Source organism: Priapulus caudatus, unplaced genomic scaffold (genome assembly GCF_000485595.1).
Source record: "Priapulus caudatus unplaced genomic scaffold, Priapulus_caudatus-5.0.1 Scaffold459, whole genome shotgun sequence".
NCBI classification, from domain to species: domain Eukaryota; kingdom Metazoa; phylum Priapulida; class Priapulimorpha; order Priapulimorphida; family Priapulidae; genus Priapulus; species Priapulus caudatus.
Window position 1 is genome coordinate 170,305 of NW_014577520.1, and position 18,803 is coordinate 189,107.

General features: G+C 45.9%; 2 protein-coding genes across 2 annotated transcripts in view; one reads left to right on the forward strand and one right to left on the reverse strand.

Moving 5' to 3' along the window:
• The window catches only part of LOC106810625 (peregrin-like), a 30,800-nt gene extending 22,114 nt beyond the window's left edge, over positions 1 to 8,686 (forward strand). The window contains exons 16-23 of the mRNA XM_014814049.1: positions 276 to 330; positions 2,661 to 3,110; positions 3,516 to 3,705; positions 4,061 to 4,460; positions 4,719 to 4,884; positions 6,245 to 6,351; positions 7,177 to 7,319; positions 7,517 to 8,686. Of these exons, the coding sequence (XP_014669535.1) occupies positions 276 to 330; positions 2,661 to 3,110; positions 3,516 to 3,705; positions 4,061 to 4,460; positions 4,719 to 4,884; positions 6,245 to 6,351; positions 7,177 to 7,319; positions 7,517 to 7,715 (1,710 nt within the window). The 3' untranslated portion in view covers positions 7,716 to 8,686. The remainder of the gene's footprint in view (positions 1 to 275; positions 331 to 2,660; positions 3,111 to 3,515; positions 3,706 to 4,060; positions 4,461 to 4,718; positions 4,885 to 6,244; positions 6,352 to 7,176; positions 7,320 to 7,516) is intronic.
• An 85-nt stretch (positions 8,687 to 8,771) lies between these two features.
• LOC106810626 (splicing factor 45-like) overlaps positions 8,772 to 18,803 on the reverse strand; it is an 11,092-nt gene continuing 1,060 nt past the window's right edge. Inside the window, exons 2-11 of the mRNA XM_014814050.1 lie at positions 17,696 to 17,818; positions 17,046 to 17,119; positions 16,737 to 16,859; positions 16,128 to 16,297; positions 15,725 to 15,921; positions 14,765 to 14,834; positions 14,075 to 14,226; positions 12,240 to 12,300; positions 9,980 to 10,053; positions 8,772 to 9,152 (exon numbers count right to left, since the gene is read on the reverse strand). Of these exons, the coding sequence (XP_014669536.1) occupies positions 9,055 to 9,152; positions 9,980 to 10,053; positions 12,240 to 12,300; positions 14,075 to 14,226; positions 14,765 to 14,834; positions 15,725 to 15,921; positions 16,128 to 16,297; positions 16,737 to 16,859; positions 17,046 to 17,119; positions 17,696 to 17,750 (1,074 nt within the window). The 5' untranslated portion in view covers positions 17,751 to 17,818 and the 3' untranslated portion in view covers positions 8,772 to 9,054. The remainder of the gene's footprint in view (positions 9,153 to 9,979; positions 10,054 to 12,239; positions 12,301 to 14,074; positions 14,227 to 14,764; positions 14,835 to 15,724; positions 15,922 to 16,127; positions 16,298 to 16,736; positions 16,860 to 17,045; positions 17,120 to 17,695; positions 17,819 to 18,803) is intronic.

An 18,803-nucleotide genomic window follows, 5' to 3' on the forward strand; every position in this document is an offset into this window, starting at 1 on the left:
GACACATATTCTCCGACCCCGTGCCGCTTAGCGAGGTACGTTACCCGGCGCCCCCTGTTGGCAGCGTGAGGCAAGAGCGTCGCTATCAATGAGACAGTCGGTCAACGTGGTGCCCTCTGGTGTTTCATGATTCTCTCACAATGTATTTCTTCCTCGGGGAGGGTTGGGGAATGGAGTGGGAGTTCGGGAAGTCAGTTGTTTTAATGGAATTGGTATGAGAGTTTGCAGTTCCTGGGTTGTACTACTGACTTAAATGGTATTTTCGTGCTTCTTAGATGGGGAAAAAGAAGATCGCGCGATCGAAGGTTAGTTTGCGCGAGCTGAATGATGGTGTGTACGTGCCAGCTTAGCATGGCTTGTACTCATGAATGCATACATTCAACCATGACTGACTTTGGCCGCGACTTTGCCAGCTGTAGCCTCGCGTAAAGGTGACACCACTGTAGTGTACGTGGTCTCACACACTTATTCTAGCACTGACGTGTCTGTAGCGCTGTCGTTGTGCCAGCGTGTGTGTGTGTGTGTGTGCACGTGCGCATGCATGTGTGTGTGTGTGTGTGCACGTGCGCATGCATGTGTGTGTGTGTGTGCGCGCGCGCGTGTGTGTGTGCACGTGCGCATGTGTGTGTGTGCGCGTGTGTGTGTGTGCACGTGCGCTTGTGCGTGTGTGTGTGCACGTGCGCATGTGTGTGAGTGCGCGTGTGTGTGTGTGCACGTGTGCGTGTGCGTGTGAGTGTGTGCACGTGTTAGTGTGTGTGTGCGTGTGAGTGTGCGTGTGTGTGTGTGTGTGTGCGTGTGCGTGTGCGTGTGAGTGTGTGTGTGAGTGCGTGTGCATGTGAGTGCGTGCGCGTGTGAGTGTGTGCGCGTGCGTGTGTGTGTGCAGTGCGTGAGTCGCATTACTCGTGCAATTATTAACACAGGGCGGCATAAGCTGGTCACGAGCTCTTGAACTTGCAGTTGATGCACCACACAGCACTGAGCAGCCTGACCCTAAGGGAACCAGTGACGGAAGCGCGTGACAGCAGTGTGCGAATTTAGCGCTATTTTGCCGACGGCCGCCGGTTCAACCCCCTAAACCGCCGGTTCAACCACCCATATATTCAGTCCACTTGGCCTATTCAGAATTTTGCCTATCTTGCCTTTATATCAACAATATTTACCAATTTCCTGACTAGTTTTTACTCAGAGACTACTAAGAAGTAAATCGTGTTCCAGCAATTCCTGTCAAACAAGTAGAACTCCACTGATAGCAATGAAATACTGAAATACTATGAGTATGCCTAATAAACACAAAGCTAATACTTTTATTAATAATGGAATAAATTGAACACAATTAAGCAAACAGGGCCTGTTAAATTTGTCTAAAGGCCTGTTTAAAATTTAGGGTGGGCACCACTCCCCCATATTTCCACAATCTCCTTCACATAAAACTCTAGTAGTGCTAACTGATGGTACATACCTCAAAAATTAAACACTTGATCACTTTGCCATATTTGGCCGCTTCTTCTGCTGTTTCTGGTTCCAAATCTTCATCCACTTCTCCGGGTCCTACCATATTCTGCAACCACACCAACCTTATCAACCAAATGCGTACCTTAACGAATATATACCATGTATCATTTTGGTGTGCCTGTGTGTATGTAACAATTATATAATTGCTACGTACACACGGGCACACCAAAATGATACATGGTATGCATGCAGTCACTGTATACAATTCCCATATAATGGACATGCAAAGTACTATAAAAACATTCCTGCTCTCATGTTTAAATTAAACATACTAGGCATCCATTTTGTTCTTATTTTTTTATGTGTGTCGTTTATTGTTAAAATCATGAGTAAATAATCGTGATTATTTTTTATTTTTTTTACCATTTTTGATATTTTTTATTCTTACATTTGTGATTTGTGATTATTTATTCCTGTTAAAATGAATCTAATTCTGAATTTGTACTATAAATCTGAACTCAGCATATAGTAAACTGGGGAGCCACGTCAGGCCAAGTTCTACACAGATACTACGTCTCTGCCATCACACACAACTGTACCTGTGTACAGTAGAATTGGCAACCCAGTGGAGATTACCGGCAATCTAACATTTCATTCACGGCGAGTCAGAGAAAGCCTCTACATAGCCAAATAGATCACCTTCAGCAGAACGACTTTTGATGGGTTCCTCATAACCTCTGTGATGGATTCTGCCGTCATCTCCAGAGGTACCTCGTCCATGAGAGGTGGTAGCATGAACGGTGCTGAAACAGCACACCCACCTCAGTTGTCATTGACATCATGGTTCTATGTAACTGACTACTAACATGCTAAGACCTCGATTCTCCGAACGAGACGGGCGGGGAGTATTATGTTCGGATAATTGATGTTTGGCTCTAATAGCAAAAGCAGTTGCCGCGAGATGGCGCGTGCAAGTGTCATCAATAATCAAAGATGGCATCACCCTTCGTGCGTGATAACCTCACTCCATTGAGTTGCTGAAATCCAAGTATATTCAGGCAGTCAAGAATTTCGCTCAGCTGGGAGTTAACACATCTGCATTGCAGGTTGATGTCTGCCTCGCTGCCTGTCTCTCTGTCTGTTCATCCGTCTGCCCGCCCGCCCGTCCGTCTGTCCGTGTGTCTGTAACACCTGCTGTTCGTTGACAGCTGCCAGACACAAGCGCATGAAGCAACTGAAGAGGGAGATCAAGGAGGTGAGGAGGAAGGTTGCCATAAGGGACCGCCTCCGCACCTCCTCCACCGTCTCCTCCTCTGACGACAGCGACAAGGAGTGTCCAGCGCCGCCTCCGCCGCCGCCGCATCCCACCAGATCGCCGGCGCGCAAACCCGAGTCGCTGCGCAAGACGGAGATGCCGTCGCGAAAGGCCGACGCGTCGTCGTCGTCGTCGCGCAAGTCTGAGACGAGAAAAGCGGCGGACGCCGCCGCGCAGGAAGAGTGCCCCTCGCCGGCGCCCCCTGCTGGCAAGGCGCGGGGGAGAGGGAGGGGGAGGCCGCCTGGGAGACCTCCGCTACGGAGGGAGAAGCTCCATGAGAAGTCGGAGGGGGAGGTGGGCAGCGAATCTCCGAGCCGCCCGCAGAAGGCGGGCGATGACACGGGTGAGTCGCTGCCGAGAGAGATGCCGGAGCGTGATTCACAGAGACAAACGCGATGCTGCGGCGGCTTACTGAACATTATACGAACGATATATATTATATATATCTTCTTCTTCTTCTCATGCTGTCCCTCAGTGTCAAGGATGACATTGGTGTCTTGGTTAAATAGGGTCAGGGAATATATATATATATATATAATTATACGCAGATGTCACACTTTACACGACACAGTACGGTCGCTAACTCACCGTTAATTAGTAATAAGTATAATAGTATAATTAGTAGTAATAATTATGATATTCGCAGCGTCGTCCGCCCACAATTCGACGGATGCTCTAAGGATAAGCGAAAGTCTCTCGTTTGTTTCGTGGTTGAGTTTGCTTCTAGCCGCTCCTTGTGAACTCACAGGTAAGGAGGTGGCAGTGAGCACATGCCTACCCTCTACGCCCTCACAGGCCAGCAGTGGTGCAGAGAGCATCGCCACCACGCCAACCCCACCCCCGGGCGTCAACCGCCGCACAGCCGTACTGTTTGGCAAGAAGTCTGGTCCAAGGAAGGTGCTCCACTTGGGACTGAACAAGCGACCTGGCCGGCCGAGGTAGGGCTAGCTCCTCTCGTCTAGTCTTCTTAGTAATAATTATGTGAAATAAGGATTAAGGCCATAATAAAAATCACAAACAAGGATGACACGCCTTGCAGGAAAAGCTGAAAATATATGAGCTCATAGCAGTTGTGTGCTACGCCAAGACACGAATCGCAACACGCATCGTAAAGCGATGAAAATTTTAGCACAGATTTTGCAGTGCTAATTTGTGACATGGTAGTAATGACGGTTTAGGGGGAACGAGGAGGGGAGGGCGTTGGATTCCGTGGAGGCCACTACAGCACGCTATGAGGCTAGGAGAGGTTCAGTGGCTGCGAGGGTGCATGAACACGCGTGTCTGTGTTCGCAGGTTGAAGAGCAGCGAGGCGACGGTGGACTCGCCCGCCTCCAGCTCCTCCCAGGCAGACGATGTCCCCAAGTGTCCGAAGCTGAGCCCAGCACCCGCCTCGCCGAAGCACTTTACCAGCCCTGTCTCGCCGAAGTCGTTTCGAGAGCCGAAATCGCCGAAGGCTCCCAAGTCACCGAAGTTCGACGCCAAGGGCGTGACATTGCCGCAGCAGTGGCCCCCGGGTTCGCGGTCGCCGGGGAAACCTGCAGCTCGAAAGAGGAACGCGAGCGGCGGGGGAACAGCAGCAGGAGGAGGGGGAGGAGGAGGGGTTGAGAACCCTCCCCTGGCAAAGAAACCTGCCCTGCCGATGGGATTTGGTGACATTGCGACGGAGATACCGGTGATCAAGGAGAGCTTTCAGGTGCGTAGCGACTCTCTGTGTCCACGATAACACAGGAAAGTTCCGGAAGCTCTATCCATATGTCTCCTGTTTTTACACGTGTACAGTATGAGATCTTATTGAGACTAATCATTCTTCCTATTCCTACACGTGTACAGTATGAGATATATTCCTATTGAGACTAACCATGCCTCCAGTTGCTGCACATGTACAGCATGCGTAGAGTTGGGTCGTGGCTTTCGTGCGCTTGCGTTGAGCTCAGCATCGTCCGCGTTGCAGGCTTACCGCACGCACGAGATTGTCGAGTGTTCGTCCGAGTCGGATGGCATGTCGGACAGCAGCAGTAGCAGCCTGTCCAGCTCCAGCCTGAGCTCCGACGACAGCGACGGCGAACTAGGTGGTAATACAACTGACTCGCTGCACGGTGGTGGGGATAGCACCTCAGGTACTGCTGACTGACGCTTCTGCTTCGCCCGCCGCGCATTCACACGCTGCTTCGTGGCGACTAGCGCCTCGGGCGGTTAGGCCTCATGCATTCTCTAAACTCTAAAGCCTAGCGCAGACCTGCGATATATTCATGCAACTCGCCAGCGATTCTAGAATCGCCGTAAAAATTGCTGTGAAATTGCTACGTCTGCGGGAACGTGCAACTGCAACCCGTAGCGATTCTGGTCGCTTGCGACGAGTCGCGAGAAATAGTTTGATTTTGAGCGACTCGTCGCTCCCAATCGCTCCCAAATTGCTCTGGAATTGCTTCGAAATCGCACGTGTGCGCACACGCAGTGACACATCGACCGATCGCTTGCGGTTGCAGGTTGCAGCGACGAGCAACCAGAAATCGCAGGTCTGCACTTTGCTTTACTGTATGCAGCTTAATTCTTCATGTGCCACATGCAGCTATGAGGTGACTAGCACCTCGCTATGATACTTTCGCTTGTTCTATTTGCTCACTGTGTTTAGCTTCATGATGCGTAACCCTGCAACAAGCATTAAAGCTTTATGGATTAACTCGTCGTGTGTGGGTTACGTGTATGGTGAGTATAGTGCCCCATGTACTTACGCTTTGTCTCTATGCATTCATTCACACGCTGTAATATCTTGTGCTGCGTATTATTTTCTGTTGTTGCTACAGCTAGGTAGGCATTTAAACGTCGCTCGCTTTTTTCTGTGCGGTTCGTTGATTCGTGTGCACCCAAATATTTCAGGATCGTTAATTTCTTGCATAATTTCTTGCCATCGTTAGACGGCTAGTACCACAGATCTTTATGCTTTTCAACTTTAAATCATCAACGCTGGTGTGTTCATGGAAAGGGTGGCTTTTAAAGGTAGCTCCCTCTCTCTCTCTCTCTCTCTATCTCTCTCTCTCTCTCTTTCTCTCTTTCTCTTTCTCTCTCTCTTTCTCCCTCTCTCTCTCTCTCTTTCTTTCCTTTTAAAGTTCAATGGATGGGTAAATAATTATGTGCCTGGCAGTTAGGTGCTATTACTTGCACTGTAAAATTGTAATGTGTGTCGCAGGCACGATATTAGCTTCACTTCACTCTGCTGTCGTAATCCAGCTGTCTGATGATTCGCTGCAGAACTTTCCATGATTCGTCTTTGGTTTATCCCGCCCATGTACAAGCACAGCACAGTGCATTGCCATGCATGCTGTAAGAACTCCATCCAAGTTAGTGTACATAGCTAGTTGGTGGACTCAATCGCTCTTTGATTCTACACTTCTATTTAGGCTGTTTGCTTTCAGCATATTGCTAAGCACGTGGTTGCGTCCGAATTTATAACATGTTGAATCTCTGTGAACTGTGAAGGAGGCAAGAAGAGGCGCCATCTGATGGACAGCGTTGATGCTATTCCACTAGAACCATTGGATCTGGTGTGGGCAAAGTGTAGGGGCTACCCATGGTACCCAGCACTGGTAAGCAACAGGGGATTTGTATACGAGAGCGGGAAGGTGTGGGCTGGACAGTAGGGTATATTCATTTGATTAGGGCATGTAGGGGCTGAGGTTAACGATGGTATCGAGCAAAGCTATGCTTCTAAGCCAGAATTATTAGAGATAGGAAATGGTGGGCTGTATAATGGGGAAAACTGTGTTGGGTGGGGGTGTGATAGCCCTTGGTACCAAGGAAAAATATTAAAATGTATTTTTCGGGGGCTACTTTTTAAGCTCGCGTGCATGAAAATAGCACTCTAAAATTTGGTTTGCATTGAAATCTATGCAAATTTATGGGGGCTCTTTTTGGCATTTCCGGGGCTCATTTTGGCATTTCGCTAAATCGCCCCGAGCCCCCGTGTATTTTTTTCACTGCAAGTTGGTACCCAGAGTTAGTTATCAGTTTAAGCGAAAAAAATGTGAGAGAAATGAAAGTACAGACAGAACAATGGGGTAACTTGGATTGAGTGGGGTCTTGGTTAGCTACTTAGCCAATCTGGCTTGCCAATTGGGTAATAAGGTTTTCAACTCCTGTCACAAACTGCCACCTGGTGACAAATTAAACTCAAACAAATTTATTTAGCTTGGCAAAGACATCTACATCAGTTGTTGAAACTGTTGCTAACAGGTTAAATGAATGGATTTATCATACAATTAATTTACTGTTATGTAGACTTTATAGATAACTTATAGTTACTTAATGGAAGAGCACTTGCCTAAACCGTAGGCCTACTTGGAATTTTCTCAAAAGTAATTATTCACTAGTTAACCACTAACTATTTACTAGTTAATCATTCCTCTTTGCAGATAATTAACCCCAAGATGCCAAAGACAGGCTACTTTCACAACGGTGTTCCGATCCCAGTGCCGCCAGATGATGTTCTGGATCTTCAGAGGAAGTTCACCGACCACGTGTTCCTAGTGCTGTTCTTCGACATGAAGCGAACCTGGTAGGTGAAGCGTGGTCCCTGTGTATTCTGTATAACCAAAACTAAATCTACGACTAACAATTTACATCTATAAAATGACTACTAGTGTGACTAGTAGACTAAACTGACTAGTTAAACTACTGAATGGTTTTGTGTTTGCTTTGTTCTCAATTTCATTTTTTTAAATATTCGTTCATCGTTTGACTGTTCTTCTGCAGGCAGTGGTTGCCGAGACACAAGCTGGAGCTGCTGGGCATTGAAGATGCTGTCGACAAGTCAAAGCTGAACGAGTCCAAGAAGGCAGCCGAGCGTAAAGCCGTGAGAAAGGCCTTCCACAAGGCGATCATCCACAGGAGTAAAGTGACGGGAGAGCCGCTGCCAGACTACCTGGAGAGTGACTCGGAAGTCATCGCGTGACCTTTTGATGACCCAGAAGACATTGTGTGATGATCTTGTGACGACTCAGAGGTCAGTGTGTGACCTAGTGATGGGTCAGAGGTCAGTGTGTGACCTAGTGATGGGTCAGAGGTCACTGTGTGACCTATTGATGGGTCAGAGGTCGCTGTGTGACCTTCTGACGACTCTTTCCCTGCCCTCGTTTCACCGAGCGGTTTGCCCTTTTCCTCAGAAAGCTCATCATGTACGGTAGTTGCTCTCAACTCGAAAAATTGTGTATGTTTAAAGATTGTGTCCGTGAAGTCGATGGTCAATCTAACAACAACGAGTCAAGATGGACTCGTTACTATTTATTATTGTCAATGATTGCCTCTTCATCGGGCTACGACTGATTAATGATTCGACTTGCGAGCGCGAGGGTCGTATCCCTTCAGACGTGACGTCGTCTGCTGTTACGCAGACATCTCTGTGTGTCCTCCAGTAATCTGTTGGCCGTCTAATAGGCGAACATTCGTGAGATGTGCACTGTATTCGCAGACATGTCGTCGTTAGACACAACAGCTTGCATATGCTCCGTTTTCATGAGCGCGCACACGAGATTACATGCCGAGTGCAACCAATCAGCACTGACATGAGTCCCTCACTGGAGTTCCAGTAGTTAATGCTATAGGTAAACTTATATCTTATTTCATCATTGTCCATAGATTGTTTGCATTTTATATCGGTTCGAAATTGACCCATGTATTTTTATACTTCCGAAAAATAAATCGTGCACTAACCGAAGTAAGCGTCTTGCACATGCAAGCGATTCTCAAAGTGTAAGTAAAGTACATTACGATGCTTCGTTATAGGTTTATAGATATAGAGGGGTGTGTAGGTTAGAAGGCACATTGTATCGTGTACCAATGAATGACAAATTACTGAACATCGTGTATCATGTTTCATGTTATATGCCTTCAAAATTGTAATAAAACTACAATTACTGTATAAAATTGTAGTTACTCACGATTACTTTGCTTTACGTAACTATTAAAACACAGATTGCCATGGCGATAAAGCAAACAAAAACAATCCTCGTGACGATACATAAAGAGTTTACTATCTCTAGCGAACACAGTTTACAGCATAGCCTGGAATCTGCATCCAGTGTGGTCTACCTCCTGCCATCCATTGATGGGGTGGTCTGGCAGGCTATTACTTACAGCTCATCTTAACCTCAGTAGACAAACTCACATCACGAGACAAACAACTATGACAACTTGAAACGACACAGTCCGCGACATAATTCAGCGCGTTGGGCGAGAGCAAAGGAAGCGTTATTCAAAAGTATTTACACGTGTAGCTGGAATGAGGCGTTGTCTCATTCGGTTAGCTTGAATGCACGGAACTTGTCGAGGTTGTAGAAGCCAGCCTTGACGACGCGGCCGCCGAAAAATCGCCCGTTCAGGTCGATGACAGCTGTAAAACATGTACCATGCAACATTAACGTGGGCGTCACACGTGAAGATGTTAGTTATTAAAAACGCAACGGCTACGCGTCCGGTCATCCATTACAAAGCTCAGTACAGATTCCCAAATCCCCCTTTCAAATCGTTAATTTTACTGGATTTACTATTGCTTCAAAAGTTACAAATACACATTTTTTTGATGAAATACCTAAAGGTAAGTAGTATTATGGTAAAAACTTGCTGTTTATTGTTTTTTTACTAAAAAAATATAGTTGGGTTCACATAAGAAATATATGACCGGACACGTAGCCTGGGAGCTGGGCGTCCGATAACCGGACGCGTAGCCACGGCCAATTAAAAAACGGGTCTCTGTTGTTACGCTGCTTTTATTTGTTAATGGATTTAAGCATACATCAAAATAGAATACACAACCACACGTCACATTTGTCAACTTTCAGAACGCTCGAGGGAAACCCTGTCGCAGCTTATGACACACTTTATTTTATACTATTGTTTAAGATATGCGACTACTCGACGTGCATTTTCAATCCAGCAACACGTTTTGCAACGCAAACACCACCCACTAACACGAGATAAACCCTCACCTGGAACTGACAGGGGAAACAGGAACATGAAGATGAAAATCAGCTAGGGAAGATGTGTGGATTTAACGAAACAAGAACATGCTAGAAGGAAAAGTACAACACGGGTTTCACTCGAGGAGGTTTTTTGTGGTTCCAATGCTCTTTTAAGTAGTTTTTAAGTAAAGTAATGCAGACGTGGGATGCTCCAATGAATAAAGGACGACACATCACATTAACAGCAAGTGGCAGCTACCTTTGGTTGCAGACTCGATCCGTTCAAATTCCAGAAATATCCGCACCGCTTCGTCATCCGTTGTGTTGGGAATCTACAAGATATGCATGAGAGAGTAGGGGTAGAAATTAACTTTTGAACACGGGAGTCCAACGGACTCTCTACCCTCAAAAAGAGGGAGTCCGCAGTCTGAGGTTCAAATATTTAAAGATATTTAAGAATTTAACGCATGTGCTTTAAGACTGTCAAACATTTTTTTGGACATAGCCTGAAAATACGGTATTTCACGAGGCCGTGCTCTGGAACGAACTAGTAAGTATGGCAGAAGTTTTCAGGGAGTCCACGGACTCCTGCTATGTCAATCAGCGGAGTCGACAGTAAATCGGGGATGTATTTAACTCGGACTCCCTGCTTAATTTTGGCCACCCGTGAGAGAGCTGAGAGAACACTTCCCTCATGCTGTTCTGTATAAATACTCCACAACCTCTCCAGGCACACAAAATTCAGATTTTGTGCAACGGCACAGAGGGTGTATGGCCAATTTTTACCAAGCCCTCACCATAATTTACCAGCCCTCACAAATTTTTTCTGTAAAATCTAATGTCATGTTTCACGTTCGCATTCTGTTATTTCAAATTTTGTAAAAAATGTTGATAAATTGAGATTGGGTGTGATATCCTTCAGGCTAAAATAGTAATGTAGGCTATTTGCTCGAATTAATGCGTATAAATAGACACAGTGCCGGCTATTGAGCGCAGTGCTCCATCTGAGGTCTGCCTGCCTTTACTTGTAATTGGCCGTCATTTCTGGCAAAAGGTTGAATGGCCTTGTTCTAATCGCTAAACGGCATACGGTCATCATCAAACTGTGTAGCATAGGTATTAACACTAAGACTAAACCCTAACAATGCATCCGTCACTTCTACCTGCTCGACGTGTTTATAATATTGTTGTCATAATGTAGTCACTAGGTGTATAGTTGCCCGCGAGATGGCGCTGTGCAAGTGTAATCAATAATCAAAAGATAGGGGCATCGCCCTGTCGGTGCATTGGTGATAAGTCAAGAAAGTAGAGAGATAACCTGAATTCCATATGAGTGTGCTGAAATTTACAGGCTAAATCAAGCTATATTCAGCAGCTGACAATTCCAACTCAGCTGTAGTAATAAATTAAAACATCTGCATTGCAGTGTGTGCATGTTAATTCGCAAAAGTGCCAGTTCACCTCCCTGCCATGAGAATGGGTTGCTCACCGGATTTTGCCTACAATTCGGATGACGGTAGCCACTCGCGAGCATTCAGGGTGCTATTAGATACAGACTGCCTTTAGAAATAGTAATATGTTTAACGAGTGTAAATCTTGGTTCAAACAAACTTTTGTCTTCGCAATTGACTGCAATGTAGACTCACATCTAAACAGGTATGGGCTCTTAATAATAGCAAAAGAGCAGTTTGTCCTTGTTAACAGTCAACAACTCCCATTGTTTAAACCCTCCTCTTAAGCGTGTCAAAACGGTTATCAGACACTTACTTCTTCGCCACGTCAGTGGAAAGCACATTTTCTTTCAATAAAGTGATAAAAATGGTAGCGTCAGTGCTGAAACAAAATTTTTTTCACTCTCTTCCATTCAGGCCATGTTCCTCAGCAAAAGTCTGAATTCTGACCTTGTCCCCACTGCCCCTTTGACCTGTGACTCAATGTCGCACTCGCTGATGGGTTTCTCTGCCATCACACTATACACGGAATTATTAAGAGCATTAGCTGATTCGGAGCGGTTCAGATTTGGGTGCCGCCAGATTCCTATTTGCCGTCCTATCCTAGTTAGGGGAAATATATCCCCTCCGTTGACACATCTTGGACCTTTGACCTTGACCCCAAATTGCGTCTATCCCGAGCCTTTTCCAACTCCCCCCCCCCCACACGTCTCTGAAATATCGCACCGTACGCTCGATGCGGTTAAGATTTGGCCCCAACTGTTGACAGACACGCGACGTACGCACGCATGGACGCACGTGGACAATCATGACGATTTCATAAAACAAGGCTGCCCATCTGAGCTTCTCTAGACGATGTTAAAAAATGTACGCACTCGGCTAACATTGCGCTGAAACCGGGGCCGGGTTCATTTGCAATATCTACGACCATCCAAATAATTTTTTTTAGCACAGCATTATGCGGTGGGCCAGGTGCAATTTCAGCCGCCTGCATCTCTATTGCTCACTCCCCATATTTCCCAATTCTTCACATAAAACTCTAGTAGATCTATACTGATCGTAATACCTTCAAAAATTAAACACTGTGGATCACGTGTTGCCATATTTGGCCGCCGTTCTTCGCTGTTGTCTGGTTCCAATTTATTCACACTTTACCCGGCGTCCTACAATATTCTGCAACCACACCAACCTTATCAATCCAATATGCGTATTAACGAGATTATTTATAGTACATGCTATCATTTGGTGGCTGGTTCGTGATGCTAACAATTATATATGTGCTACCGTTAAGCACAATGGGACACCAAAAGGATACATGGTTTGCATGCAGTCACTGTATCAATTCCCAGTATAAGGAATGCAAAGTACTATGAACATTCCTGTCTCATGCTTTCAAATCTAAATCATACTAGGCTCCATGTTGTGTCTTATTTTTTATGTGCTTGGTCCGTTTATTGTTAAAATCATGGAGTAAATAATCGGAGAACTTTTTTATTTTTTTTACATTTTTGATATTTTTATTCTTACATTTGTGCATTTGTGATTATTAGTATTCTGTTATAATGAATGCTCTAATTCTGAATTATGTACTATAAATCTGAAGACTCCGATATAGTAAACTGAGGGAGCACGTCAGGCAAGTTTCTCACAGATACTACGTCTCTGCCATCACACAAACGTACCTGTGGTACAGTAGAATTGGCAACCGTGGAGACATTACCGGCAAATCAACATTTCAATTCACCCGCGGAAGTCGAGAAAGCCGTCTAAATATGCCAGAATAGATCACCTTCAGCGCAGAACGGACTTTATGAGGGGTCCTCATAAACCTGCTGATGGATTTCTGCCGTCATCTCCAGAGGTACTCGCTCGTCATGAGGGTGCGTTAGCATTGAACGGTGCTGAAACAGCACCCACGCTCAGTTGTCATTGACATTCATGGTTCTATGTAACTGACTTACTAACATGCTAAGACCATCGAATTCTACCGAACGAGACGGCGGGGGAGATTATGTTCGGATAGTGATTGGTTTGGCCTCTAATAGCAAAAGCAGTTGACGCGAGATGGGCGTGCCAAGTGTCATCAATAATCAAGATCGGCTACCCTTCGTGGCTGCATAACCTCACTCCATTGAGTTGCCTGAAATCCAAGTATATTCAGGCGTCAAGAATTCTGCTCAGCTGGAGCGTTAAATCTGCGCATTGCAGTGTTGACAGGCATATTAAGATGTAGAATAGCTGGCAGTGTCACCCCCATGGCATGCGTAAATGGGCTGCCCCCAGTGTTCTTTGCCTACCCACGCGAGCATCAAGCAGTTCATTACATGTGCTTACATCAGGCGTGCTAATACAGACTGCTTTAAAAAATAATATGATCTTAGAGATGTATTAATAAAATACAGCTGTGTAACTTTAATGAGCTTCGCCTTAGGATTAACATGTTATCATGCGATATGCGTAGGGCAGTGCGTAACGTGGTGGTGGTGGGGGAGCAGCTGGGGGGGAGGGGGCGGGTGGAAGGTTGCTGAAATTAACCGAGGTTTGACTGTACATCTTATTACATAGTTAGAAACAAATATTCGATCCATTCAGCTTGTCAGGATACAGTGTTTCCCCTACATTGACACGAGCGAGGTGGGCCGCCTTACTCAAATTCTCAGCCGCCACACAGAAATTTGTCCAAAACACCGCCTCGCTGACGAAAATCTCATACAATGTGTTCAGAATAGCTTAGAATGCACCAAACTGCACCATTTTTTCAATGATTTTCCGGGGCGCATGTACCCCGGACTACCCCAGCACTTGCGGTGCTCGCTTTGCTAGGAGCTCGAAACGCGCAAACACATTGAAAAAAATTTACAGCTAGCTTAGCAGTTAGAGACACACCGCGGCTTAGTGCTTACCTTTGGGTATGTCTCGCTCGTGAATGATCTTGCCACCACGCTTGCTAGTCTTCTCCACCTGCAGGGCCTGGCTCATGCCCTGCTCCTGCTTGCCCAGACCTTGGCCCTCACGAAACCCATACTTGGCCATGATGCGGGCCGCCACAGAACCCCTGAAGCAGAAGCCGACACGTCTTACGCACAGTCTCGACCTTACGTCTTCGTATTATGCTTATTTAAAGTCGTAGTCCTAGTCGTATACATACAGTTGAACACACCACAAAGTTTGGCACTTAGATAATATAATGCTATTGTGCAGATAGTGCAGATATCATTCTGTATAACCTGAAACCTCATAACCTCATAGAACCTCATAGAACCTCATAGAACCTCATAGAAAGTGTTTGCCACATTTAATTCAGTTTACCCATACCTTTTGTCACGCAGCACTAAAGCTGCGCGCGCACTAAAGAGCTATAGGCATACTGTATAGTGTATACGCCACGTTTTTCGCGTACAGATATTTTCGCGAATTCAGACTTGACGGACAATTTCGCGAGTGGTTAATTTTGCGGTCAGTGAATTGTGAATTATTCGGTATTATTCAGTTTGAATTATTTGCGTGTTGTTATTTTTGCAGTCTGGGACGCGTTCGCGAAAATTCGCGAAAAATTAAACCACCGCGAAATATACAGCTTATACAGTACTTACCCTAGCATGCCTAACAAGGGCGCCACCTTGCCGCCAGATCTCGTATCGTCTGCCATCGCTCCGGCAGAAGCTAAACAAGAAGCTTCATGTTAACACATATGCTGCTGTCACTGCTGCTGCTGGTGGTGCTGCTGCTGCTGCTGCTGTCGCTGCTACTGCTGCTGCTGTTGCTGCTGCTGTCGCTGCTACTGCTGCTGCTGTTGCTGCTGCTGTCACTGCTGCTACTGTTGCTGCTGCTACTGTCACTGCTGTTGCTGCTGCTGTTGTCACTGCTGCTGCTGCTGCTGTCACTGCTGCTGCTGTTGCTGCTGTTACTGCTGCTGCCACTTCTGCTGCTATGGCTGCTGTCACTGCTGCTGCTGTTGCTACTGCTGCTGCTGCTGCTGCTGTCACTGCTGCTGCTGTTGCTGCTGTCACTACTGCTGCTACTGTTGCTGCTGTTACTGCTGCTGCTGCTGCTACTGTTGCTGGTGGTGCTTTTGCTGCTGCTGCTGCTGCTGTTACTGCTATTGTTGCTGCCGCTGCTACTGCTACTCATGCTGCTACTGCTATTGTTGCTGCCGCTGCTACTGCTACTCATGCTGCTACTGCTATTGTTGCTGCCGCTGCTACTGCTACTCATGCTGCTACTGCTGCTGCTGCTACTACTCATGCTGCTGCTGCTGATGCTGCTGATGCTACTGCTGTTACTGCTACTGTTGCTGCTGCTGCTACTAACCATGAATGAACTCCACTTACATACCCTTAAATTTACCCTTTGATTACCGACATCTATTTTTAAAATTCAGGATAGCTTTTCAGACCACAACTCTATGTGGCAAACGTAAACATCAGAGGAGACACCAATTACATTGTGCCACTCATGGAACATCAATGTGATAGCACAACCACAGTCTGACTACGCGCTAAACATGTAGGTCACACAGGTCCACAGCCATTTTGACAGTAATACACCCTTACATTTGACATCCTCCACCAGGGAGGGAGGAGGTGCGATGGCAGCTCCTCCACCCGCCCGCGAGGGTCTCTCTCGATCATAGTCCTCTTCTTCGTCCCGCCTCCTGCTGAAACCGTCTCGCTCCCGCGGAGGGGAGAAATCTCGCTCTCTCCGGTCACTTCTAGTCTCGTTCCTATCGTAGCGGTCTCTCCGTCTTCTACTGAAAAGAATTTTACATGATGCATATACAGGTCTGCGAACATACCCATACCAACATAAGCCATAGACTAACACACGCTTAACATATTTCACCTTCTCATTTACGCAGAATGTACACCTCTGTAGTTGCGATACCCAAAACTGTGTCTAATAAATTGCAACCAGTCTCCCGCGTCGACGCAAAGAAAAACGGAATTCGTTTTGCACCTGTCTCTTTCGTCCATTTCCCGCTTCCGAAGGTCCTCCTCTCGCGCCCTCTCTCGATTCTCCTTCCTCTCCTTCACCAGCTTCTCATAGTCGTTAGGCCAGAGCGGATCATACTCGTTAGCAACGTCCAGACTGTCCTCGGACGCCGCACACATCAAGCCACGTGCCTCCTAAACAGCGACAACGCACTACAGTTCACGCAAGCATCTTCGCCGACAGAAACACTACACACGTGACACTAATCCCCCGAATGGACGCACAGTCAAACAAATTTCTTGAACCAATGAAGCTTGCGGGGTTGCTTCAACTCACTACAACTTCTCGTGGGTTATGGCTCCAATAAGAAATACAACCCACACACCCCTGACCATTACCTCCTTTGTCTAATTTTCCCTCAGAAGAAACCCTGCCCACTACAATATACGAAGTATGATATAGCTTTCAGGCTATTGCAGTTGGAACACTGACGGCATGATGCCAATATAATAACTTGTATATAATATATGTAATACTAAATATGTATCGCCATACTACATCAACAAGCTCAGGGTTGGGAATTAGAAATTCTACTGGGGAATTGACTCCTAGCAGATCAGATAAGACACAGACCTGGTTGAATGACAGCTGCAAAGGTGGAAGAATGTCAATGTCTGGATCCGGCTGAGAGTTCTGGCGTGACAGATCAACAACCGGTGCTAGGGTAACCGCTTTGCTCTGCCTCTCCTTTTCTTTCTGCAACATAAAATTGACAATGTAGTGCCAGAGATGACCAAGACTTTATATTAGCATAACCAACAATGCTGGTGGGACTACAGATTTCTTACTGTTAATGAAGAAGAAAATCTATGTATCGCCCTGACGATAACACAGATTTCTTAACGACTTCTCTGCATAATGGAGAGCTTGATTTCAACTCACCTTGGCTTGTGTAAGAACATTTTTCTTGACCTGTAGATGAGACTGTAGCAGCTTGATGCTTGATGACCAACCAGCTGAAGTAGCAGCACAAGCATTCAGAAATCAGATTTACTAATTTTATAAAGTATATGTGTGAAAATATGCGAGTCAATAGTTCTACCTCTGGTCAAGGCTAAACCTACCAAATCAACTACATTTGAAATATTTCTACGATGGTGGAGGGGATTGTGGTGGTAATGCGGATAGTGGTTGTGGTAAACTGGTGACGATGTTTAATGTAGTTCTGGTAGTACATTTAGCAGTGACGTTTTACTAACACCAGGAGCGTATAATGACAAATACGCTCCGTCATGCGCTTTGTCATTATACGCTCCTGCTAACACTATACTGCCATTGCATATTAAAATGTTATGATGTTAAAAAGGAAGAACCTCTAAAAGCTTGAAATGCCAGAAAATTTTAAAGCAAGGAAAAGGATGGAGCAACTCTAGTAAAAAAGTGAAAATCACGCAATAGCAGCATCACGGGATCAACAACGTTTAATTATATTCTCTATCACAGAATAATTGGAAATTGGTTCTCGCACATATGTATACATATATCGTATTATAACTTATGAACAAGTAAAAGAAAGAAAGAGCGTCCCATACCGACATCCTTACTACTGCTTTTCGTGTCCAACTCTAAACCGTCATACAGCGACATCGCCCAAACATGTGTCCGAGTAGACGCTTAATGGCTGTAGATGTGGACTCCTTCAGCTATTGCAAACTCTGGAACATAAATTGGTAAACGATATGCAGTAATCTCTCATGTTACATCCACTCAAGTGACGAACCAACACCATCAACTCATACACCGAAGGCTGTGGCTGAAGGTAGAACTGCGACACCGATCGACACGGATGAAAGGTGTATCTCTCTTAAAAGTGCCAGCTAGAGAGAGAGAGAGAGAGGGAGAGAGAGAGAGGAGGCTAGAGGGAAAGACAGAGCGCGAGTGAGGCAATGTGTGACGTGCGTTCGGCAGTCAGAGTTTGCAGTTGATTATACAGGCTGTGCTATGTAGGGTATCTAGTACCGTATTATACACATGTGTGTACGTAGAATAAAACCTCTAATGTATATTTTATACATCATACTTGATGCCTTGGATCTTCTCTGATTGCTGATTGTACCGAAGACGCATTTTACCACCATTACAATATAATTAGTGTTTATTTAGTATCAGTAACAGTAGGCGGCCTAATCAGTGACGCTGATAGGGTCTATATGTCCCCCAGGGTACTGCTGCAACGTACCATGGGTACGTAACGGTCTGGTATACTGGAACATACCCTGGTACTAAATACTACTATCTAATATGCCGGACCGTGCCTCGCCTACTCCACTAACGAGTCTAGGGAGTCGCTTACGCATACTCCCTAACCCTAACTCTAACCCTAACCCTAACCATATCAGCTAGATAGTTACCAAGGTACGTTCCGGTATACCGAACCGTACCCAGGGTACGTTTTGGCAGTAACCTGGGGGACATAGACCCTATCAGCATCAGTGACACTCAAGGGGTCGTTGTCGTATCAGGTACTACAGATATGTACCCGAGGTACATATATATGTATACACAAAGTCAGGGTTCTCCCTAGGATGAAATTCAAACAGGGGGGAGGGGAGGGGAAGGGGGAGGGGGAGGGGGAACTAGGGGGGTCCGGGGGCGTGTTTTTTTACCGTACCACTAATTAATGTGTAAAATCGCCACCAC